Here is a 26,290-nt window from a genome sequence, read left to right on the forward strand (position 1 = left end):
CTGAAACAAAGCTCAGCTGAGACCCAAACCTCCTCTTGATGGACTATCAGCCAAGCCTGAGCCTGACTTTTAACTGTGAAGACTGTTTCATCAGACACCTCTTAAAATCGTCAAAAGTCTTTAAAAAAACCCCAAAATGCAATCATATTAAGGAATAAAAGTTCTGTATCATACAGAGTCATCATAGGACAACCAAGGTGTTATTTTCAGAAAGAGATCGCAAAAATCTTATTTTGTTTCTAAGCACAGACAAAAATATCTATTAATTTGAAAATCATTAAGCCTGTAAAGGGAAGAGGAAGAAAACTATGGGAAGGACAAGATTAATCACTCAGCAAGTCCAAGAGCTATAGAACTCTTTCTTAGTATACCTTATGATGGTGGGGAGGGAATTAGAATCAGAGAAAAATAAAGGAGAGGCTTAACCCTTCATTCTGACACCATTTGGTTTTTCAACATCTCTCTCAATTGTACTTACAAAAACGTTAAAATTTGTTTATTAATAGAGCAAGGCCGTGTGTGGATTTCGAGGGCGGGGTGGTGGGGGTGGGGTGGGACAGGAACCAAAAAGAACCCCCCACCTATTCTTGAAATCACTAGGCTAAGTGTGAGCTACCAAAAGACCACAGAAGTGACCTATGAGCTCCAGAGATTAAGTATACTCTAAAAAGGGGGTCCCTAATGCAAACCAATTAGCTACTTGGCATTTACTTTTGCCCAGCTCTAAAATTAATTTTTGCAATTATAATTACATGCAGTTTCCATCCACCAGCCTTTGTCATACCCTGCCAAGAAAAAAAATGAAGCTCAGGCTTTTTCAGTTCTCTTCACCTCTTAAGAGATTCTGTGGCAGAAGCCGTATCGGAAGGAGCCTGAAAATGCAGGTAGCAGATCTGAGATAAGCTGCACTGAAACCACTTGTGTGCAAAAAGACAGCTTGTATCATCTGTCCAGCTGAGCACAAGAGTATGAAGTTAACAGTGCACATGGGGCAAGGGCAGTTATCTGCAGCACTGACTAGGGACGTATGGGAATAACACCCTAAAGTTAACTGAATATGAATAAAAGGGTAGGGCATTACAAAAAAAAAAGTCATCCAAAATACTGGACACTGCAAGAATGACAGTTCTGGATCTCCAGCGCCTCACACTTGGATGCTCCTGTACTTTTTATTTATTCTTAAGCTTGTGACCTTTTTGTTTCCACTCTTGGGAAAAAAAAACCAAAACAAAATCCAGCCCTAAGACTTAATCCATAGATTTTCTTTTTGTTTGCCTTGTAAACTTCACTTGAATGGAGGCTCAAGGTTAAAAAATGGTTCCAGCAAAGCTAGTTTAGAGAAGCGCTTTCTTCTAGGATGGAGAAATATAACAAGACCAGTAAATATAAGCAACTCTGATGGACCAGCACTATGGCTTCTATTTAAGTAAGCAAGGTGCTAGAAAGCATCAATGGCTGGTCTGCCAAGAATAATCATGGTGTCTTCACTGCCAGTTCTTAGCTTCTGGAAAGGAGCTTCCTTCATCAGATCCAGACGAGAGTGGCTACTCCATCCAAAAAACAGACAATAGATATTTCACTGTTTATCATGACCTATATTATCACATTTTCTGTCTCAGACAGATATTATAATATAATTATAATAATTACAGCAAACAGTAAAAATTACCTGAGTGATAATTCATGGTCCCCGAGCTGATAATATATTCTGCTGATTTTATAGAAGGCTTCAGTGTTATCATTCTTTAATTTGGCAGCAGCTTTCAGGTCACTAATGGCTTTGCTTGGTTCTCCTTCCTTTATGTAACACTCAGCTCGAAGTTCCCGTAGCTCTGCATCCCAAACACAAACCTTGAGAAACCAAAATTAAAGCTTGTTTTTGGTGTGTAACACTTCACTTCTTTTTCTCCCCAACAAAAGAAAAAATACCATTTAATTTCACTTTGCCAACTGCAATAGCATAAGGTTCAAGCTGCACGCAGAGTATATGAAATTAGCATCTCTGCTTCCTGGTGGATGCTGTGATGCACCTGCCCAAATAGAAAACAAAGGCCTGAAAAAATTTGTAAGTGATTCAATGAGCTCATGCAGGGAGATGAATTAAATCTACTGGCACTGCTTAAACTGGGACAGTCTGTTGAGCCTCCAGGGAAGGATATCAGAATCATAAATTTTTATATCTTCCCAAAAGAATAGGGGTAATGAACAGCAAGGACCAAGCTGGCAGCTGTCCTCTAGAAAGTAGCCTGTGGCTAAGATTCAGCTATGCAAGATTTGACCTTAGTATCTCAATTTTAAAGATATATACAGAAGTAACAACATCACAGTATGGCAAGAATAATTAATTAAAAGGAACTGCCCATCATAGTTCATTTTACAGAATTTTTTCTGGGTATTATCATTTGTTTGTAAACAAATATGGCTCATTTTAAAGAATGAGCTTTTCTGCTTTTCCACATTCCCTCCCCATAAGCAAACTCTCACACTTTGGCAGTTTCTTCACCAAAAGCTAGAATGTTGTAAATTCCAAGTCAACAGTGTTAATGTGTGTGTGAAGAAACATAGCTGTTAACTGTCTTTTATTATATATTTCTAGATGACACACAAAATGCCCACATGATTGAGTTATTTACACTTAGACTATCAGACTACCTATGCCAATTAAGATTCAATAAATACCGATATCTACGGAACAAGCTGAAAATCGAGATAGCTATGTCCATTAACTCTGAGGTTTTTTTTTATCTTTTGTTGCTTCATGTTCCTCAAGACAAATATGACCTGCATATAGGGAACAAAAAACCTAGATAAAAAATCCTATGCCTCCTATACCTGGAAAAACTTCACTGGTTTGAGAACAACTTTTTTCCCCAAATTCCCCAAGAACATTGAACTGTAGAAAAATGGGAAAGTATAATCAAGAAAGTTATTCATAACAGAAGTCTGTCTGAAGTTGTATCTTTAACCCTAACTACAACCTATTATTTTGACTTTTTTGCAGTTAGCGTTCAGCATTCTCCATTCTCCATTATGGACTCATGGTGCTCAGCAAAAACTGACCCAATTACACCAGTGGTATTTTCACATCAGTGAAGAAGTTATTAAAAAAAAATACACAGATGTTCAGATAGGAGCTCTTACTTCCTTTTCACAGCACCATTTTACTTAGCACTTACTGCCAAGATTTCATCAAGAAGAGAAATAGCAGCTTCATAATCCTCTTGCTGGTAGGCAGATAATGCTTGTGAATGCAGGCGCTGTAGCTCATCAGATTTTGTCAGCTGAGTCTGGGCTTCTTTTTCCTCATTATTGCTAGGATTGGATTTGAGCTGCAAACATTAACAAGGAGAGAGACTGAAATGCTTGTTCAAGGATCTCTTTCTGTCCCATTAATAATCACATCATGGAGAACTGAATAAAGCTGCAAATAAAGCAAAATTAGATTTAAAATTCCACTGGAAATGTTTCCAACTCCAAACTTCCGAAAAAGACAGGCATTTTTAGCATCAATACAAGTTGCTAGAAGTCCGAGAAATCTAATTCCTCCCCCCACCATGCTTGATCGTTTACCATTGGACACATCATACACAACAGACACTGGCTGTCGCTGGAAGACATGGGCCTCTCAACTGTAGCCTAGTTAATTCATCTCTCTGTAGACAGTTATTAAACACTGGATACTTCAGCATCAGTTAAAAGTATATCCACATGGCATAATCACATATCTCATTTTAAGCACAACACGTATTTATAAATTCATGACAGAAACAAACTGCAACATGTCACATGTACAGCTGTGTTTCTTACATTTTTTCCCAGAAAGAGTGGCTACAGCAGCAAGTCAAGATGCTACAGATGGGGGAAAGACTCAACGGGGATTAGCTGGGAATTTATGTACTTCGCTTCATATGAAGCTTTAAACAAGTCTCAAGTTTTGTCTACAAAGACTCTCATTTCTCAAACCCTTCTGAGCAAGTAGAACAGGTTATATTGTACTTGCTTTCATTTGTTTAGGCAGCTTTGTATTTTCAAAGAAAATTAAAAAAAAAAAATCTCACAGGCAACTCTGCTACCACACAGGAAGACAAATAAGGACCAGGAAGAATTTCAGTCATTCCCTTGCAAAGCCAGGAAGTCATTTGTAAGATTAGTATAGTTTAAATAAGGCACTGGTTTCACACTTGCCACTGATCAGGATGACTTCCAAAGTTTTAAAAGGGACAGATCAGCAGGACTTGATTTTTTTTTTTGTTGTTTTTGTTTTGTGTTTTTGTTGTTTTGTTTTTTAATCAAAACTTGCGCTGCCTTGCATTCTATACACAGAGTGTTGACTAAACTTACTGAATCCTCAAAGTCACCCAATACTTTTTCTTTCCTCCTTTATCTCGAAGTGGCCTCTTCCCTTTTTCTCATCACTAAGTTCTTCAAACATCCATATTTTGTGCTTAATTCTCTAATGTAATTCAACACAGCCCTCAGAACTCCTTTAACAAAATTTCCCCTGGTTCTAACACTAAAGTATATGAAAAGCAAAAGCCTAAACACAACATCAAAAGCAAGCACAGGTCCCACCTCTGTCTTAGACTTTTCATTTTCAGTCTTTTTGAACCTTATGCAGTTGTTTCATTTTATTCTGGCAAAAATCAAGTTGTACTTAGACCTGAAAATTCTCTTTCATTCGCTAAACTGTCTTTCAGCAAGAGGAGAGGAATGAGATCAAAGAGTTTTCATCTTTGTAGGCTGATTTCTAATACAGGTCTCAAAAAGCTTTTCTTCTGGTTAGAACAGAAACTCTGCCTATAAACCTCTGACGCTGTGCATCCGCTTTCTCCACCAAATCTGGAGCTTGTAGTAGAGGTAAATTTTTGCACCTGTAATTTTAAAAGTTCCAAGACTACAAAACTCTCCAAAGTTCTGAACTCTTCCGTTCCAGCTGACTTGCTTAGTTTCTCCCTCAATTTCTCAGCATTTTCATCTTTTAGAAATTAAGAGGTTTTGCTATGGACAAGCTTTATGCTTCCTTTTAAGCTTATCTCATGATAACACTGCACTCTTTAGATACAGGGTATGTTTCTTGTAATTTTTTGGAGCAAAAAGCCAGTGGAATATGAAAAGCAAAGTTACAGTCATACAGACAAGTCCAATAGTAACAAACAGCACTTGAGTGAAACATCCTAGATAATTTTAGGTGGTACAAGCTGTCCAGTTAAAGAAAGGGAAACTTTTCAAGCTATTATTCAAACTAAAGCCATCAAGCATTTGTGTGTTACAGTATGATGAAAATATATACTCATAAGCTCTTAATAAGTAATTAGTGTATTGCTATAATGTTTTAATCAGTAATGTTACCTAAAGCAAAAAGAAGCCTGTTCATTTACAGAAAAAAGCAGGAAATGTGATGCTGTTTGATACTCTCATTTTGGTTTACTTCCCTTTTTTTTTTTTCTTTTTGCTCTGTATTCAGAGGACTGCCACATCACTATCAATAACAAATCGCATGTCAATTATTTGTGCTTTTCCTGTGGAGCAGGAAGCTTGCAGGGTGACAAGTCAGAACTAAATGCTTGCACTAAGTGTGCTAGATTTCCAAGAAAGGAGCAAAGTATTAAAAAAACCCTTCAGCTGACCCTTCAGGTCTAAGCAAACCAAACAGTCCTCTACATGCTTCATCAATGGCCTCAAAGCACCAAGTCAGAAGCTATGCTCTGTTCAGTTCTGCTGGACATGCACACTGCTACTGGTGAACATGTTCTCAGCACAGCATCCTTTGCTGTCTTTGAGCTTTACTACATTTGGATTAAAACACTAAATTAGCTGCAGTTTATGTTGCAGCAACAAGAGTTAGCCATCTGTTAACAGCAGCTTTCATTCACCACCACCCCCCCGCCCCAAACCTGCACCTAATTCCTTTACAGAAAACAAAGGCCAGTATACAGGAATGGCTTTGTTACTGTAAGTAATTCTCTAACTATGATATTAGATAGGTGGAAAAAAAGCAATGAAATATTTAAATACCTCTTATTCTTCACCCAGGAAGCTACAAATGATCACAGTACTACAGAGGAATGTATTTGGAAACAATCTAATGTTACTCTGATCTGGTTAAGAGAGCTTCAAATACCCAACCCAAGCTTGCCTAGTAACTTACTCAAATCAGATTAACTTACAGTGCCATAAGATGGTCTCCTCCACCTACATCCAAAATAGCATTATTACACATACCAACCAACAATGGAAAACTACTGTCCAGTATATTTTGCAACAGCCAAAGGGCTTCTCTAGATTCAAAAACAAGGATTTTCAAGTGTACAGTGCTCAGTCACTTGGTCTTGGCTGACATCTAGTGGAGCTGGGAGCGGCACTTTCCGTTTCCAGCTTTCAAGTGTTTACGCTTCTAAGGGAGACAGAATTACGTATTTAGGACACCTCAGTTTACAGTATTTATTGCAACAGTCTGAAACTGTGAACATTACAGTCAGTTTAAAAAAAAAAAAGGAAGAATTTTTAAAAGAAATATGACAACTTGGTCCTTCCCACACTTTCCAATAGACTAGGTAGTTCTGGTCTATTTTTGTGCCTTGTACAGAATTCAGCAACTCAAACACTTGTCATTTTCTCTAGGACACAAGCCACAGACAGTATTTCAAGGCATATACAAAGGGCTGCCAGGACTTGCATCGCTTTTGTCACCTTTTCCGAAGGCCTTCCATCAACCAAAGTATACCAATGTTTTTATTTTCACTAAAAATCACATGCTTAAAGACAAAATAAATATTCCAGGGATGTCATGGATTGAGGCCTTAGACATGAATGTTGATGTGCCCACAGATCTGTCCTGTTGACTATTATTCAGAAACTACCAACCAAAACAGAAGGAACTTGGTATTAAAGCATATATAAAATATATAAAGCATATATAAAGCACTCAACCAAAGAAATAAATACTGTGTGCAATGACTTTCTAAAGTCACCTACGGACTTAAGCCCATTCCAGCCTGGGCACTCGGAACTCAAGAATTAAACCACTCTGCTGGCACCTGTTGAAGGTTTTATTACCTTCTAGGTCCTAGATTTCCAAACTGGTAACTGAGTTGGAAACCCAGAGTGCTTCTAAAGATTAAGAAGTTGTGATTCTGTATAGCTAGACAGGAAAACAAAACAAAAACAAAACTGTCCCAAAACTGGGAACTTCATCAGCTTGGTGCATTTGTTGGCCAAAAGTAGGGGTTTCTAAAAATGTAATATTGCTTAGCATGTCAAGACATAAGTCTGAATCACACCCTTCAGCCAACAGGGAAGTACAGAGGAGGGGGAAAAAAAAAACACAAACCAAAGCAATCTAAACATAAGGCATGAAGGCTGGGTCTCAAAGAGGCCCTGCTCTTGAAAGGAGTGCTCCCATGCTTTCCAGTCAGGCATTCCCACTGCCTCCTCTCATACTGACACCACCTCACGAGACAGAACCAATATGCCACAGTTGGTAGAAACATCCAAATAGAGAAACAGCTCTGTGTAGCAATCATGTAACTTTAAAGAGGTTTAGGGTGCTCATGAAACTTTTCCCACATACTATAAAACTGTGTAGAAAGACTTTAAAGGTTTGAAGTTTTTTTTCTCTTTCCACAAGTACACACTAAAGGATAGTTTTACATGTCAAGAATAGTTTCAATGATTCTTTTAAGCTCTATACACAACCGCTGTTTCCCACAACAAGCTGGGAAAGTTTACTCATCCTCCCCTCCATTTTTTTCTTTTTTCTTACTCTTAATTTTTCTTACTCTTTCTCTCCCTCAAAAATGACTGCATGTCCTGAACTGCAGAGATCCCTTTCAAGGAGCATGACTCCAAAAGAGAGTGCGAGGAGGGATGGGAAGAAAAAAGCTTTTCAGAGTCTCCACTGGGATTCAACAGACTTCTGGAATGTGCTAGGAGAAAACAGCATTTTTCAGACTGCTCATTACATCAGTCACCTTGCAGTTCTGGTAGGCACTGAAAGCAACACTGGTGACACGGAGTCTTAATGCAAGCATCATACAGCAAATTACAAACCATCTTGCTCCTACATGTCTGTCCTTGAGTAGTCCAAGTAAAGTTACTCTCCTTCATTTCCACACCCTGACCTGGTTTCTCCAACTCAAAAGTGTGGAATATTTTAAAATCTGATCTACTCTCTTGAAGTCAACACCTGACCCAAACAAACAATCTCTTCAGTGAAATCACACAAGAGGTAAACACATCTACTACTGTTCAAGGGCATACAATGTACTTCAGAGAAGGCTGGCTTTACCAGAAAAAAGCCCATCTCATCTACACAACTATTTCCTCAGGAAAAAACTTACCACTGAAGGTAAACACTTTCAGATTTGACAGCCCACAATTCACTTCCGTAACCACATATTCTAGATAACATCCTGAAACCCTGCACAGTAAAGAACGTGGATTATTTTTCTTCAAATTAAGACTTCCCTTTCAGTGAAGAGGGATGGATGGGGTGGAGGTTTGTTTTGTTTTTTTAAATACAGCATTTCCACCCCATCTTTCCATGATACTCAACTTCTGCAGATTCAAATGTATGACCAGGCTGCTGCATGCCTACTGACTTACACTGACTGTTTGCAGATTTAGAGTCTACGCACTACTAATGCAGCATGACCGAAGTTTTTCCTCCAATTTAGGTCCAGATTTGGACACCAAAGTTTGCTGATGTGCTACATGCTTAGTGAGAACGAGCGCATTCTTGTTGCCGGGTGTCAGCTGACTAAGTGAGAAGCTAGAGGGCTGTTCATATCCTGACCTACATTTACTCTGCTAAAGAGCAGAATCATAGATTACATACTGTTCACATGTAAAACATGCAATTTTAGGTATCCAAGTCCACAACTAAATTCTAGTCTAAAAGCTATTGAGATCCCACTGGCATTTCTTTGGGCCATATCTGCCCTAATAGTAGAAGGAACTTTCATTTCGAGGTACAACTTACTCCTTCTGGCTTCTTGACAACTGACTTACAACATAAGTCAAAGCTTCCTAGTGACTACCACTTACTTTTCCCGTTGCTTTTTGTCCGATAGATAGATCAGCTATCTATCTGATAGAGTCTGGATGTAAAAGTCTTGAAATCATTTGGAAAGATATTCAACCCCCAACATCCTACCTCCTTCTCTCCCCTCCTCTCATACACCAAAAAACCCCAAAGAAACAGAGAACGTTAATACATTTCACAGTATTGTGACTCTGACTTCCTCTCATCTTGAGATTAAATGCAATTTCCTATTTAGATGCAAAGATACTGCCAGAGTAAACAAGGTATTTCAGACACACAGAGAACTGACAGAGTACTTAATCTTTCAGTTAGTCAATCTGAGAAGAAAACAAGTGAAATCTCTCAAAGATATATGTATTCTACTTAAAGAGACACAGTATGTAGGATAACTTAATCCCCTCCCCCATATGAAAAAAATTAACCTATCACAAAGGATTACTTTAATATTGGCTTATTTTGCTTTCATATACTGTACTTAACTGAAAATTGTGCTCTTCAGAAGAGACTGCTTGGTATATTCTCTTAGTACATAGGCAATATTGTTCACAGAACCAAGGAAACTGGAAGTAAGATTTAGGACCAATACAGCATCTTCATAAGTCAGCTTCTGAGAAGAAACTCTCTTCTACTTCAGAGTTAAAACTCAACTGAAGACTGAAACTATTTGACTGATCGAAGGCAGCAAGCTAAATTTTTGCAGCTGGTTTGGAAAAAAGGCAAGCTACTTGACAGTTGTCTGGAAAAACATTGCCATATGCAGTATTAAGCAATGCTCCAAGAAATAGTAACTGCAAAGAGATGCCTACACAAACTCAGAATCAACACTGACATCACATAATTGCTATTGCAGCAACTACGTCCTCAGTTAATCAGAGCTGAACGACATACTCCCACATTTGCAAACAGCAGGGCTGCACTACAATCAGACGTGTCACTGCGGACCACACACTCCTGGGAAACTTACTGAGGAAGCAGCAGCAGCAGCCAGAGGAGCCATCACTACATGAATTTCAGAATAAGCTACTGTAGCTTTATTACAAACACAAAGACTGCCTGGTGCATTTCCTCCCAACTGCCCTGCAGAGCGTACAGTAGAACTGCTCTGGTTTTTTCATATATACTCACTAGTAAGATTTCCATTAAACATCTGTAATCTGCAATGCAGGACTGCTTTCTCCATCACACTCTTCAAAAGAAAGACAACAAGACAGCATCAGTTACACTTGTAAATTCTATTTATTTTAGCATAAGGGACATGCAAGCTGTTCAAACTAGCAACTCTTGAAGAGTGAGTAAGAGTAAGATTAATCTTATTTATTCTCATGCTTACAGGAATTTTGTGTAACAGAAAGGGAATAGAGTTTCACATATTCTCTGAGGAATTTTGTTCTGCGGTTAGGTCAGTTTATATTTGCAGCGAAAGGCCAAAAGGCACAAAATACCCATTGAAAGAAAAAAGAACCCAAGTGAGTTTTAGGTGGGTAATATCCAACTGTGTCTGCATGGAAACACTGGGCACTTTCTGATCATGGAGAGAAAGTATTGTCAACACATTCATGAAAGATGGAGAACTCCTCTGCAGATGCATGCCACTGAAGTTCATTGATTTTAGCAGCCCAGTGACTAAATTAAGAGCCCAGGATCTTTCTATAATCAGTGAAGAGAGATAGGAACCTTCAAAGGTTCATCCATGAGGCCCCTAGTGATTTCCCAGGGTGATCTGAATACAGTGATGTAAAGCAGGGTCAATTAAGGTCAACAAATAAGTTCCATGTCACTTATCCTTTCTTTCTGAATGAAGACTGCTCCCTAGTATAGGTGTCATTAAGCAGAGATCATCAAGTACCAGGCACACACACACAAAAAAAGAGACTTTTCCAAGTGCTGTGCTACTTCATGCAGCACCTTCTGATTTCATCTTCATCACTGCACTGCAACTTTATCAGTCATTTATTCATACAAGGTAGCTTAGCGACAATACCTTTTTAAAGAACAGGAAAAACAAACTCAGGTATACATAGACATACACTCTAGAGCATCAGAATTGAGATGAGACCTTGGCTCAGAACCCAACCTTAAAACAGTGATGTAGTTCAACTTGGGCCTCCAACTTACCACATTTTTAAAGTCATCCTCTGCTTCATCAAATTTTCCTTGCTTGAGCAGTAAGTGTCCTCTCTGTAATCTTGCCTGAAATGAAACGTAAGATAGTTTCTTTTGATTTACAAATTGGAATTCAGCAAAGTATGAAAATAAGCGTCAGTTTCCTTTAGCAGCAAAGAAAAAAAGCTTCATTTTACTACAGCTAACAAGCTCAAACAGAGATCACGACATCCATTTTTTGTCTTCTCAATTTGACAATGTTCTTATGAGCCCTCTTTAACAATAAAGGATTGCTCTACACCAGAGCTGAGGGACAAAAAGCAGCCACAGCTTTTATGAGCAGCTGCAACTCATGGAAAGAGCTCATCTGTAGACTTATATAAAACAAAGTGAATGTTTACCTTATACCACTTTCCTGACTATAACTGCTTAAAGATTTTTAAGGAATTAGCAGAAATAATAAACAACCCCCACATTGAATGCTTTCACTAAACTTTCAGAATAATAGAAGCTATGTAAAAAGACAAAGTAATGATTTAGAATATTTTGGTTTATGATAAGATTATTCTCATACAACAATGAATTTAACGTTTGCTCCTTCACTGTAAGCTATACAGGACACGCTACTGCCCCTGGAAAAAGGAGATGAGAGAATCAGATGGAGAGGACTCCAGCATCACTCTCCAACTAGAGAGGCAGTCTCCACATAGGGCAAGCAGGAGTGAGCAAGGCATGAGTAAATCAGAACTTGCAACAATGCTGTAGGAAGGCTGTGAGATTAGGACAGTTCCTGTGGAGAAGAGATGCCTCAAATCAAATGCTGATTAAGACAGAAGAAAAACAGAGGCATCTGTGCACCCTCTTCCCACCCCTCCCCCTGCCTCGCCCTCAGAGGGCATAGCCTTGGTTACTGAGAGGAGAATAAGCATAAGTGAGAGAAGGGTTTGTACTAAACACTTTCCATGAGGAACATGAACCTAATAAAACTACTATTAGTTGTCAGAATAACTGGCTAGACTGTACTCAGCATAGTTGCAAATTCAAGCACATACATCACTGCTATTATTTTATCCTATTTAAAGCCTTCTGAGTGATACCATATTTTCTATTTCTGTTTAGCAAAATCTGAAAAAACAACCTTCTTCAAAACAGGGTTGTGGGGTTGTTTTTTTTACGCTTGAACAATTTTCATTTTCAGTAATACTTACTGATGTGAAGTCCTGCTTTAATTCAACCACTTTACTTAAATCCCGAATTGCTGCTTTAGATTTGCCCATGGCTAAGTACACTGTGGCTCTTCTGTAATAAGCAATGTAGTTATCAGAGTCTCCCTCTGCAAGTGAATGAACAGTAATCAGAATGCTACCTCAGAGCAACTTAAACTTTGGGTACAGTGAAACTGTAATGACTAAAAATGTACCACCTGAGTTTTAAGTCACTGGGAAAAAAATGGTATTTATCAACAAAACATAGCATTTGTAACATTATTCAAGCAATTATTTTTCTATTGTTAAATAATCAAACTGCATAAAGATTACAGAAACACACAGTAAATGCCAAATAATTAAGAGTACTGAAGTTGAAATAGGTAAATGCTTTTCAGCTTTGACCAGGAAAACAGCCACTACATACTAACCCTTTATCTCCAAATGCAGGCCTACATTTGAAAGCATGTTAATTCATCATTCTCCATCCCAGTACCTGTCCATCATACAGGATGCAAGCAAATAATCCCACAATGACCAATACGTTAGTCCGATGTCGTTAAGGATGTAGAAGCCCTTCATACCACCCACTGAAATAGCAGCAACTTCGTTCTTCAATATTCAGGCGGGCACCAACACCCCCCTCAACAGCAGACGAACACACATACATTATCAAAACCTGAAGGCTAACTTCAAGGCCTACACATTCCATGTTGTCTGCCATCAAAATGCCAAGATCCAGTAATTTGAACACTCTATAGGCTAGCACATATATGTATACCCTTACAGGAGATAAACATCAGACTCTGAAACCAATAATTTTCTTAATATTCTTCTCTATGCAGTATTTCAAAGAAACAGATGACCATTACTGTGGGCTCTCAAGGAAAGGTACCTTGGACCACCCAACAACCATATGCAGTAGAAGACAGTAAATATTTTACTGTATTATTAAAAAAAAAAAAATCAACAATCCAGAATATGTAGACAAGAACATCCATATCTAAGTCACAAAACAAGTGTTTTTCTTCCTCACCTCATTTGAACTTTAAAATAAATGGAAAAAATAGCATTGCCAAAAATCTTATGGTCAGTAACCAAGCTTCCTAGCTGGCCATTTCCATCACCAAAACACTAGTTCAGTTCTCACTGGAAAAGATATCTGCACTCTTCCTCTACAATGTCTTGGCTGTGGACATTCTAACATTCAGCACTGACATTTAATAACAATTCCAGCATCAAAATAAAATCAAACATTAATACCTTTAAAAAAAGTATTAAGTCCTACTACATACAACTAAATGTGTAGAGTAGGCATAAACCAACAGCTGAAATTAAGGAACTTTATTAATACACAAAGGATGAAAGATTGGAAAGAGCTAACACAGAAAGCACATTCCAGCACCAGACAATGATCTTTCAGTCAATCAGAATGAGGTTTTGCCTCAGTTCCCCAGTAACAGTAATGAACAGCAACGGACGTTTACCCAGGAGATGGCATAAGCCATCAACTCAACAGGATTGAAGAAAGAGGCAAAAATTTAACTGAATAGACAGAAAGATGTCTGCAAAAAAGAAAAATAGGCTGGCTGAGGCAAGACAAAAAAAAAAAAAAAATCTATTTACCTCACAGTCTATGGTGATGCAGTACAGGCCAAAAATGATTAGAGAAATTTCTTCTCCCCTCCTCTACACACACAGTAGGCAAACTGTGCTTAAAATCTTTTCAAGAAAACCAAATACAATGAAGAAAAGGAAGTCTGATGAAAGTTTACGCAATCAGGGTCAAACCAACATCCAACTAAATCACATCAAGGTCACAACAGAGGTGGTCACACCATAGTTCTACCAACTGCTGAAGCACTGCTGGCAAAGCAGCGGGTTTCACCCCATGCAGGCACCTCACTGCTTATCCCACCTCACACTGCTGCTGCCCTTGCACCACCGCCAGCATTTGCATGGTCACAGACTGAACTGGACTTCTCACCAAATCCAAGTTAAAGCTTGCCAACCAATAATAAAGGAATAAACCACGTTGTAACACTAACTCTGCTCAGATCCTGCAGGAATGCTTTGGCAGCAACACCCAAGGCAAAAGGGGTAACAGACCATGTCTTGGTGGAATGAGAAGCTTCCATAGCACAGAAAAGAAGTTGTTCCCCCCTCTGCTCCCTTTATATAAGGGAAGTTGATGTTGGAGAACTCACAGAAAATGTTAATAGCTCGGAATCAGCAGATATTTCATTTACATGTCACTATTAGACCAAGGCATAAATAGAAAAGTCTCAATAGTATGACTCATTACTGTGTAACACCTTGATACTATTCTTCTCACAGAGAAAATGATGCATTTGTACACATTATAATAAAGCTGAACAGCTTAAAAAATAAAAAAAAACATGCAATTGAGAAGTTGTAGTGTTAATGGACACTGCTCTTTACTGGTGCCGTCTGTCTCTACAGTTTAATTCAAGGATTTTAACCAGAAAAAAAAGAATTAAAAATTTTTAGAAGCAAACATTTAACTCCTCAGTTTGTTTGAAAATGCCAAACACCAAAACAAGAACTCAGTCACTAGTTGAGTATAAAAGAGGGACAGTTAATATACGCTTCACTACCAGTTCAGTATGTCAAACTTGTAGCATCAGTTTCACTGAGGTACCACCCACTTCAAGATTAAAAAAAAAAAAAAAAAGACTATTTTAAACATTGAACTTTCTACAGTGCTGGAGAGAAGAAAGCATGAATAAACTCAACCTTTCAAAGACATACTTTGAAAACCTTCATAAAGATGAAATCTAATTTTGATGGGGTTAGATAAAGTCTAGGTCATGTAGTTAATCTAACAGTTTATTTTATCAAAACCAAAGCATAAATATTCCACTGCATCTGTTGGCTTCCATCCAAATTGCTGCATAAAGGTGCCTCAACTTCTGTGACTCATGGAGTGCAATTGTCAAGAAAGCAGGGTACTTAATGAAGCAAACAGTGGGGGGGGAAAAAAACCCACTCAAAGGTATTCCAGTGCAAGAGTCACTTTCTTGAGATACGCACCTATAGCCGCATGAAAGTGAGACAAAGCATCTGCTAGCTGTCCAGCAGCCAATAACTTCTTTCCCATTTCAAGTTGTTTTTCTACTTCTGCATTTATTCCACATTCAGCTCCTTAAAGAAAAACAAAAAGATCAAGGCTTTGAATGACCAGTTTTATGACACCAAATGCATACAGTGATAGTACTATACATATAACAAAGTTATTGATATAGAGGTGGAAGTCACATCTTCCCTTACTAAAACAACCTGCAGCCTAACAAACACATAGCTTGTCTCCCCTGCCCCAAAAAGGAAGTAAATACATAAACACTGCAAAGCCACCACATTGGAAGATGACATCAAATATGCATTTCTATTCCTGCCTATACATTCAGAAACATACATTTGCACATCAAGCTTTATACATCAACTATAAAAAGTCTGACAAAGTACATTTCTATGTGGCCTTTCAAGTTCAAAAGAATCTGGAAAAACACCCATAATGCACACAAAGCAAATATAAAAAGGCTTTAAGTTAAATTTCATGACCCTACTGAGAACTTAAGACTCAACTGAGAACTGTTAGCTACTTCAGAGGTTGGCTTCTCATTTACTGCACTTTTGTCTCATTTTTATCACTTCCAAGGCAAACTGTTTCCAGAGTGCAAATTTTGATATAAACAAAATTCTCACTCCCTTTTCATTTAACCAGTAGTATGAAAATCCTATTGAAAACATAACACTTTTAAAGTGCCAGTTCTAAAGCTAGTAAATTGCTGCTGCTCAACCAACAGGGAAAAACTACTGTTGAGAAGAAATGAGCAGCTGAGTGCAAGTACATGCTGTACAAAACATCAGTTCAGCCACAGAGGTTTTTCATTTGTACTGCTTCCAGCATTCTTCAAATGAGGACAGAATTTCACTACAGCTTACCAGTGTATGATTATTAAAACTTTCACACTACATACAAGCAGTTTCCTTTTATTAAAGGCATATCCTACGCATAAATTTAAGCAAGGTAAAATCCTGAATCAATACATTACATTAGAAAACAATGCACCACAAAAACCTTTCACACAGGTTTTGCATCGAGCTAATTCAGATAGGCACTTGAATTAATCTTAAATACAAAAATGCAGCAGCACTTTGAAGTAGTTTCTTAGAGCCTGAATAAAAATTTTACGCTACACAGATTGAAAGAAAGTATATCAAGAAGTCTCACACTGAAAGGTGATTAAACAAGAAAGTATTTGTAATGAAAGAACAATAATTTCTGATCACCAAGTCACCAAGACTTTAGAACTAGGAGCTCTCGGCACCCGGGATCTTAATTTAATTTTCCTTTCCTACTTATTAATACAGTTCACAATTCTTTTAATTCCACATTATAAGAAAATCATTGAGCTGTCTGTACTAAAATGAACAAAATGCCCTCTATATCCACCAGAAAAAGCTCTATCTGCTAGAAGATTAATAATATTTCAGCAAATTGGATTCAAGGGCTTCAATTCAATTATTTGCTTTAGACCAATGACAGCAAATTCCTTTTTTTAATTAATGGAAATTACTTTATAAAATGAGCCCCAAATTTCCAGTCAGTAATTTTTTTGTTTAAATAGATGAAGTTAAAATAGTAATTATTTATCATATAGTCAATTTGGGAATCTTATTCAACGATGCATTTTAAAATCCATTCTAGGTATGTATAGCTCTGAATAATATATAAATAGGTCCACTGATAGTGAAGAAGTATTTCTTGACAGTAATTTTTTCACATGCAGTATTCTACTTCAAGGTAGCTTTACTATGAACGCCCAACTTTCAGAAAAATGGCCATTCTTCTTTGCCATTTTGCTTCTCCTCTGGCTTTAAGCTTTGATCACCGAGTAGTGAAATATCCTCTAAAATGATAAAGCAAGCATTGGAGAGGAAAAAAAACTAAACACAAATCACAACACAAAAAACAGCCAAAAGTGGAAAACAAAAACAAAACACCACATTTTCCCTGGCTTTGGAAATATACTAGCAACAAATCAGATATCAAACCATAAACAAATTCAGTATTTAACATGAGCTAAAACAAACAAGCAAAAAAATTCTTAAGCTTCATCTCTCCCATCTCTCCCCACATATGAGTATCTGCAATTTTTCAAAACCTGTCATTTTGGAGTGGTATCCTAGAACTGGGCTGTAAATTACTCTTTGATGAACTTTCCATCCACCTAAACAGAGAATTCAATTTTCACACAGTCTCAAGTATCTGAAGGAGTGACTAAATGTGAAACAAGGACACATCAGGAAAACTCCAAGAATAGATGTTCCACAATAAGATGTACCTATACTATTCAGCGTCTTTCATACACATGATGTTCAGCACACTTTTACAGTTACACAATACTTCAGACACGAGAGCCATCTTTTTCCTTGAAAATACTGAAGATAATAAAGGAAATGAGAAAGGTGACCTTTAATAGTAAACAGGTAAGAAAAGCAGAAGCAACATGAATAGAGAAATAAGGCAAACTGTAAAGGACTGTAGGTTCCCTGCCGAGAAAGGCTAATTATACCAGACATACAATAAAACTTCCCTCTGCAAGTTGCTGAACATCATCATTTGATGAGGGGATCTCCAGAAGCAGCCTAAATAGTCAGTGTAGCCATGATGAAAAATGACATTTACCATAACTATTCAGGAACACTGTACACTGACCTGACAGTTGGGCTGCTTATACAAATCTATTGCTTACTCATTTTCTGGCTGTTATGCAAACAATTGCTCTAAATAAACCACCCCATAGTAGACATCCGAAAACTGTTAAGATAGACACCGGAGTCTAAGGAGTCAAATTCTGTGTAGCCTACTTGGATACCTATTCACTCTTTGGTCTAGCAATGAGTGTAAGGACTCAAGTTCAGCTGGAGGAAAAAAACAAACCAATCCCACAAAGCCCTTTCCAACAGATAGACAGTCATTAGACAGTCATTATAGTGAGCTGGATACCAAGGTCCCTGCACTAAAAACGAAGAAGCTACGTGTGCTCCAGCAGGAAGTTAAATTTATGCAAGAGATATGCAAGCATACTATTTATTGTTAAAACTTCCCAGTATTTTAATTTGAACATTATTTCTAAAGCCTGCCTAAATGTTCTCTATTCACCAATGACCTCAGACAACCACACACATGAGCCCCAGCTGTCAAATCAAATCAGATATTCTGGATAAATTCAGAGTCTGTAGTCCTGGCACTGATGCAAGCGTGAAAGAGTGGAAAAAAAACCAAAAAACAAACAAACAAAAAACCCACAACCAAAAAAACCACACCAAAAACCATATCAAAAACCCAACAAACCAAAACCAACCAACCAGACCAAAATGAAACAAAACGCAAAACCTGCTCTGAGATAAGAATTGGCACCATCCCTGACAACTCAAAGGAAGTCAGTCAGAAGGCACAACAAGATAAGCAGGTGCAGCTAACCTGTTTTTCCAGTTAAATACACTCACTTCAAATAAACTGTAACTTCCTGATAGGATTTTTGTTTTATTAAGAATAACTGGTGGTGGGTACCCAAGTATATAAACTTCACCTATATCCTCATATAATCAGTCATATCCACAGTGTAAAATGCTTAAGAAAGTCCATCAACTTCAAAACAGTTTCAAGATTTTACATTTGTCTACAGACTCCTCTTTTTCCCTGTAGAATTTCCACATACTTTTTAAATCTCATCCCCAAGCTGAGTAATGGGACTATGAAAATAAACAGAAGTTATTCTGACTGCATACTAGAAACAAAATTGTGTCAGAGACAAAGAAGAAACATGCATGTCATTAACCTTAGTTACAATTAATTTTATTTTTTTAAATATAAAACAGCTTCATGATTGTCTCGTCATGTGAGCAGGAGATCCTGCTTTTGGGGTGGATTTTTTTATCAGAATGACCCTGTGTTTAGCACAGTAAGTGCTAAGTTCACCGCTATTTTTAAACAGGTTTGGGCTTTGCTTTTATGTGTGTTTGCAAGCGTGTTTTTCAATGACAAGACTTAACAGAGCAAGAAGTGGACAAGCAACCACAGTTTCAGGAGCAATACAAACAGGCTCACAAGGAGCCTCAGAGCATCCAGCAAGCCACGTGCAACTTCCACCCATCAAGTTTTTACTCCCTCCGTTTGCAAAGAATGTCAATAAATGTAACTGCGATTGGCAAATCAAAACCCAATCCCTCTCCCCCTCCAGAAAACTAGGGCTTTTTCCCCCCTCCCTCACACAAGTATCCTTTGCAATTTGGGGTGAAGAAAAAACCCAACAACAAACTCCCACATTCAGGGCAGAAACATACGGTGTGGGAGGTGGGGATGAGAGAAACAAAGTTAGCAGCCTGACAACAGTGAAGTGAGCCCTAGATACTTAAAACCCATTTTTTCTTCCCCTTATTACATACCCTTTCTTTTACTACTAGGAAAGAGAGGGGGAAGAGGAACAATACTCCTCTATCTTCAGCTGCCTCTTTTTGTTGTGATTAGTGTGGACAAACATCCGTGAAGGATGAATCTTCCCAAGAGGTGATTTGTGTCAAATGGGAGCTTACACCGCACAAGTCAGAGTATTTGAAGAGGAGGAATTCAGGAAATACAATAGTAAGGGCTGAACTGCAACCTGCCACATCACCAAGTATTCAAAAACCTTTTTATTGAACTCATTTACCAACCAGATATAAATTAGTATTCATAGATATGGACTGTAAGATACAAAAACTAATACTAGCTGTTGCACTCATTCACAAGTCAGATGGCACAAGGCAAACTTCAATTATCAAGACAGCAAGATGCAAATTTAAATGTGAATATGAACACCTTTGAGTTCAAAAGACCAGTAATATTGGGTAAAAAAAAAAATCCAGACACTTAAATAATGTAAGCCTCCTAAATTCCCTAAATACATACTCTGGAAAATGAACTCATGAACTAGGAGGTTCTAAGCTAAGTTCAGTAAATAAGATCCAGAATCATCACTTCTCTATTACTGTACTGTACATCTTTATTAACTGCTAATTAACCATTAACTTTATTTATTAAGAAAAATATACCACAAATTAGGAATGTGGCTTTGGTAAGTCCACATAGCCATTAAGCCATAACTTGACAACTCCAAATAAAGAATCCTCAGCAGAAACATCACTGCCACAATCCTGGGGGGGCGGGGGGAGTATACTTTGACCACAATTATTATTTTTCCGCTAATACTAGCGGGATACACATCCAAAAAAGCAATTCAACATCACAATATGTAGTCTTATACTACAGAACATCTTTGCCACAGTATGTTTCTGCTGCCACTGGGCCAGCAGAAGTATTTATTAGTTTAGTACATCAACCGAATTTCTAACGTCAAGCCCAGGTCAGTGTTAAGTCTACAGACTTATTTTGACTATTGAGAGCTTCAGTTCCACTTCAAACGGCCACTGACAGTTAAAGAATGTTCCTACAGTGAAACTCTGATTAGGTGCGCAATTATATAACCAAGTTATAAATTTAACAGGAGGCTGTGAATAAAAGTTTCATCATACAGGTGTTGCTGACAGCATACTCTGAAAGCGAACTGGCCACACAATGTGTGAATAAAGTTCTCTGATGAACTTCAAATACTAATAGTGGGAGAAGAAAGAAAAAGAACAAACCACAACAACGAAACAAAAACATAAACAAAGACAACACAACTGTCAAAAGCCTCAACAAATTTGTAGGTCTGAGACTAATAAGGGCTATGGCTGAGAGGGACCACTGAAAAAGCCTTTGAACTTGGAAATTTCATATAATTCATATAGATGTGAGAAATTCAAGGCCAGTACGGAACTGGCCGATGCTATCACATGGTTGCACTCGAGGACACTATGACATATTCAAGACCTCACAGTAGCTGGCACTCTATCAGCAGGCCAAGGAAAATGATGCATGCATCAAGCTACCTTAAACAACACCATCAGGAATTCAGATTAAACCAAACAGGTTACAAACAGCGACGGTGCCCTCAACACACACCCTTCGCAACGGCCTTGATGAGGTGGCAGCTCTGTACCTCCCTCTTCCTCACACCCTTCCCAGAAATATCCTCCCCCCCCGCTCCAGGACGTCCCGCGGGGGCTGCCCCCCGCCATGGCGGTGCCGTCCATAGGGCCCCCCCACGGCCCGGCCGGCCCCGCCGAGCTCAGGCCCGCCAGCTCCCCGCGGGCGAGGCCGCAGCCCCGCCGGCTCTTCTCCTCTCTCCCCCGGCACCTCGACCTGGCTATGCCGGCTGCCCCACAGCCCGGGCGGACACCGGAACAGCTCCAACCGGCTCGACGGCCGGCGAGAGCCCGGGAAAGAGAGAGAGCCATCAGCCGCCGGCTCCCCCCAGGCCGGGCACCACCGAGGGCCCGGCGGCAACCCCGCCTCAGGCTCGCCTGCCCCACGCCGCGGCGGGCCGCAGAGGGAAGCGGCAGTCCCCGCTACCACCACACCCGCCCCGGGCCGGGCCGCAACTCCCACCAGCGCCCCCTCACAAACCCCACGCGCGGCCCCGGAGGCGCGGGCACCTCCCCCGGCCCTCACCCTGGTACTGCAGGTCGAAAAGCACAAGCAGGAAGGGCAGCGCGGAGCCCAGGCGGCCGGCGGAGGCCGCGGGAGACACCATCTCCTCCGCCGCCCCCCGACGCCTGCGGCGACAGTGGCGGCGCCCCGGCCCGGCGGCTCCAACTTCTACGGGGTGGGTCGTGGGCGCCTCTGATTGGCCGCGCCACGCGCGCGCCCGCCCGCCCCTCGCACTCGCCGAACGTGGAAGCGCCGTGAGAGCGCCCCTCCGCGCAACGCGAGCCCCGCCTAAGCGGCAGGGCGGAGGGAGGACGGTGTGCAGGGCTGCGCCTGCGCGGCAAGAGGCGGGGCGCCGCCGCCACTGAGCTTGCGCGAAAGGGCGGCTTCGCCACCCAGTCCTGGCACATGCGCAGTAACGCGCGGCGACGCCATGGGCGGGAGCGAGGTACCTTCACTGGAGATGGCGTCGGGCAGCAAAGTTCCAACAGAAAGAGAAATCTGGTGTGTGCGTATCTGGCTCTGTGTTTCACCTGGTGTCTCGTTGCCCACCCCGTCCTACCGCAGCCAGGTTTCTCCTGGGGCGAGGAGGGCTTTGCTGCCGGCCCGGGTGTAGCCCCTCCGAGGGTGCTCTGCGGGTGCTGGCAGGCCTCGAGAAGGATGCAGGCCGCTTGCCCCGGGCCAGCCGCGGGCGAAGCAGCTGGCGTGGGGGCTAGTGGAGTGAGTTTCACACTGTTGCTGTCTTTTGGGGTGTGATGATTATTGCTGTTACCCTTCATTCTTCAAAGGGAGTACCTGGACTACTGAAATGGTAAAAAAAATGGGGCAGTAAGTCACAAGTGAATTGATCATGGTTCTTTTATCATTTTGCCAGACCCAGAGTGGAGGAAGGCAAGTGTGGTTTCTAACTGTGCTTGCTTGTCCCTGGCACACAATCCTGTTTTCCACTGAGACCAAAGCCAAAATGGTTGTCATGGCCTTAACTGTACACTGACCTCCAGGCATGCCAAAAAAGTACTAGGGAATTTACCAGACTGCAGAAAAATTGGTGATAACACTCAACAGAGCACAGTATTTTCATGCTAAAAGTTTTTATTAGATCTGTAAATTAAAAGCAAAGCTTGTGTAAGATAGCCTGCAATCTAACATATTTTTGGATACCTCGTTTCTTTTTTTTCATAATGAAAATACAATGTATTCTTAAACCACAGAAAAACTAATTTTGTATATGCCTAGTTGTTCATAGTTTCAAATTACTTGCTTCATGGTGTTGGATAAACATTTCATATTAAGGGCATATTACATGTTATACCCCATCAATGTAAAAAAAAACAAACTAATCTTGTTCTCAGGGGAAATCTGCCAAGTAAGTAACAAACTTCAGGTTTGAAGTTTGATTCAGCAACCACAGGTGCTGTCACATTTCATTCCGCAGGTACTGTCACATTACACTTCTCACCCCAGATAATATCATTTACAAGCTTTCTTGAAAGATCAGACTGAAAAAAGTAAGTTATCCTTATCTTCAGCATTTCATTTGGAAGATGATGCTTCAAAGGTATCACCTTGAAATTTGACCTGCAGAAGATATCAGAAATAATACAGGAAGCAATAGATGCGAAATGAATAATTGATGACATTCTAAAGACATCAACATGAGGAAGAACAAGACAAGTCTGTAGCACTATGGATAAGACAAAATATGAAAGCCTAAAAGTGAACCGAGCAGAATGCAATCGCTGCTACAGTAAATGAATTCCTTTGATTTTACCTGAGAAAAAAAGAATTACACCAAAGCCAGATAAAATGAATATGAAAGGGAATTTACACCTCCAGCCCTCTAAGATAACTGAAAACCATAGTAAGGATGATCATATACTTAACTGACCGTTAATAACAAGCTTAAGAGAAGGCAATCTGTAGAAAACTCAGTACCTCATACTGGAATACCAAGCATAAAGGTTCAAGCATTAAATCCCTTAAAGCAAGATGAAAGTAGTATGATTAAAGCGTCAAGTATAATTTTGAGTAGATGCTTGACAAGCCCTTGGTCCTTGACCTTGGCCCCGAAATACTGAGCCAAGGTCAATATTTCAGGCTGACACAGTAATGTAAAGGAGTGTGTAATGCCAGCACTACAAAATGATCTGCTCAAAGAGAGAGCATTGTCACTGTGTGCTAGAAATGCCACCAGGTACACAGAATTACACAGTAATTCTTGAAAGAGACCATAAACCATGAAGGACCATTCTTGACTATCATAGATACTCAAACATGTATAATTTAGATACTAAGTATAAACCAGGGAGAAAAAAAGTTCTTTAACACATACTCCCTTGTGGAATTTCAGAAGCAGACAACACGCAGAAAAGGAGAAAGACTTGAAAGAACAAATGTATTTGACTCAATGATCTTAAGGGTCTTTCCCAATCTAAATGATCCTATGATTCTGTATGACATGCCAACACTATATTTTGGAATTTGAAAAATAGCAAAGCAATACAGCTGTAATGCAAAAAGTATTTGAAAGGGGTTAATCAAAATTAGACTGGTATCAGAAACAAGTTTCTTCAGCAGTCTTGAGTTTTGGAGTGAAAGAGTAGACAGCAAAGTGGTCAAAACGTTCAAAGTGGTCAAAAGTCACAAAGCCAAGGGATATTCTCCGAGTTACTGCTGGTGATACATACAGTAACAGCAGAGGGAGGCAATTAGCAACTCTTGAAGCTACTCATTGCTTCTAGGGAAGGTGTGCTGATATGGTGTCATGTGGAGATTGTTAAATCTGTAGTTTCTGTTTATTAACCAAGAAACTTAGTAGATGAAATACAATACAGCAAGAAGTCTGGATTAGACACGACAACACAGAAGGTACTGGAAGGACCCTGCTCATTACCTGTAAGCCAGTACACTTGGCAATACATTTTAATTTATAATCTTATTTCCAAAAACACCCAAATAAATCAAACAGTTTACTGATACAGGAAAAGAAGCAGTATAGCAGGCTGTGGTGTTGCATGCCCAGTCTAGTATAAATTAAAGGAGCTGAGAGATACTATTCTCAGAGCTACTTCTTGTAAGAGGTTTCTCACACCTTACACCCATTTTTTTATTCTCCTCTATGTACACCCCTATCAGAAACTTAGATGTGTTGGAGCTAAATGAAATAGTAGTATACATCTGGTTAACATGAGATTATTGTTCATGTAGCCACATCTTTTGGTATTTTCACATTTGGATTGGTATTTATAAGAAAGAGCTTTAGGGAAATTAATTTATCTGGGCTCCTTTTGCAGTAAATGGAAGTGAAAGGCTCCTACAAACTGCAGTTCAGCACAAACACTTAATTTACATGCTCTAAACTGTCACTTGGAGAAGTTTATCTTTGTCCATGGACTTGAAGTAAGAGGGACCAGGCTTCTTTAGGGCAAGGCTAGCCTCTGTTAATGCTTTCCCCTCCATAGTACCCTAGCAAAATGCTGCATGTATGTCTTCAACATACCTGTAATGGGAGAAGCACATTTCTGATGTGAAATTATTTAGCTCACTGTGCTATGACACTGTGTTTAGATGCTATATAAACATCCTAGCTACCACCTGCTACTTCTACTGCTATAAATATGCTTTATGTAGGCCATTTGGTCTCATTTATGTTACGCTTGTTGTAATAAAGGTCCTTGAAGTCTGCTTTATTCACCAAGCTACATCACTAGTTAATTTATCAACAAGGCTGTGTTATATGTAGGACAGAACTTGGAAAAGGATAATTAGACATCAGTGTTTCCTTACACTTAAATTTATTTTAATCGGGGAAATTATGTCTGCAACCTTTCTGACTAGCCATGGCAGCAGCAACAGCAGCAAACTCCAAACATCTCAAAATGCATCCAGTTTCTTCTGCCTGACTTAACTTTCTCATATAATGAAGTCTCAAACAGGGAGGGGGATATTAGGAACCCCATTTCATGCTTCAGCTTGATATTGCAGTGTCCCAATTAGAGATAGACAAGAAGCAGATGTGTTGGATTTTTTGTCTGAGCGAGAAAAATTCCAGAAATAGTTCAGATTCAAACCTAACTTCAATTTTAAACAATTCAAGCCAAAGAGCATTTTTTTCAAGTATTTTGATTCAAGAGAAAAACTCACTTTTGTTGGGATGAGGGAGTCCTGACAGAAAACAAAATACGGCACTTGTTTTAAAAGGGGTGAGCTTTCATAATATTCATTTTCATTTTTTAAGGCGTAGAACATTTGAAAATAAAAATGCTACTCTGAAATCAAAGTCCGAATACTTCACTTCAAAATTTAAAGTATTTTGATATTTCTGAAAGAAAGCATTCTGTT

General features: G+C 39.4%; 1 protein-coding gene across 1 annotated transcript in view; it reads right to left on the reverse strand.

Annotated features, from left to right (window-relative positions):
• Positions 1 to 22,055, reverse strand: part of DNAJC3 (DnaJ heat shock protein family (Hsp40) member C3) — a gene marked incomplete at its 5' end in the record, with an annotated part of 35,686 nt that extends 13,631 nt beyond the window's left edge. The window contains 6 exons of the mRNA XM_082011724.1: positions 1,670 to 1,851; positions 3,177 to 3,329; positions 11,159 to 11,233; positions 12,355 to 12,479; positions 15,406 to 15,516; positions 21,974 to 22,055. Of these exons, the coding sequence (XP_081867850.1) occupies positions 1,670 to 1,851; positions 3,177 to 3,329; positions 11,159 to 11,233; positions 12,355 to 12,479; positions 15,406 to 15,516; positions 21,974 to 22,055 (728 nt within the window). The remainder of the gene's footprint in view (positions 1 to 1,669; positions 1,852 to 3,176; positions 3,330 to 11,158; positions 11,234 to 12,354; positions 12,480 to 15,405; positions 15,517 to 21,973) is intronic.
• Between the last annotated feature and the right edge of the window lie 4,235 nt (positions 22,056 to 26,290).

Source organism: Phaethon aethereus (genome assembly GCF_964289735.1).
Source record: "Phaethon aethereus genome assembly, chromosome: 1".
Taxonomy (NCBI): domain Eukaryota; kingdom Metazoa; phylum Chordata; class Aves; order Phaethontiformes; family Phaethontidae; genus Phaethon; species Phaethon aethereus.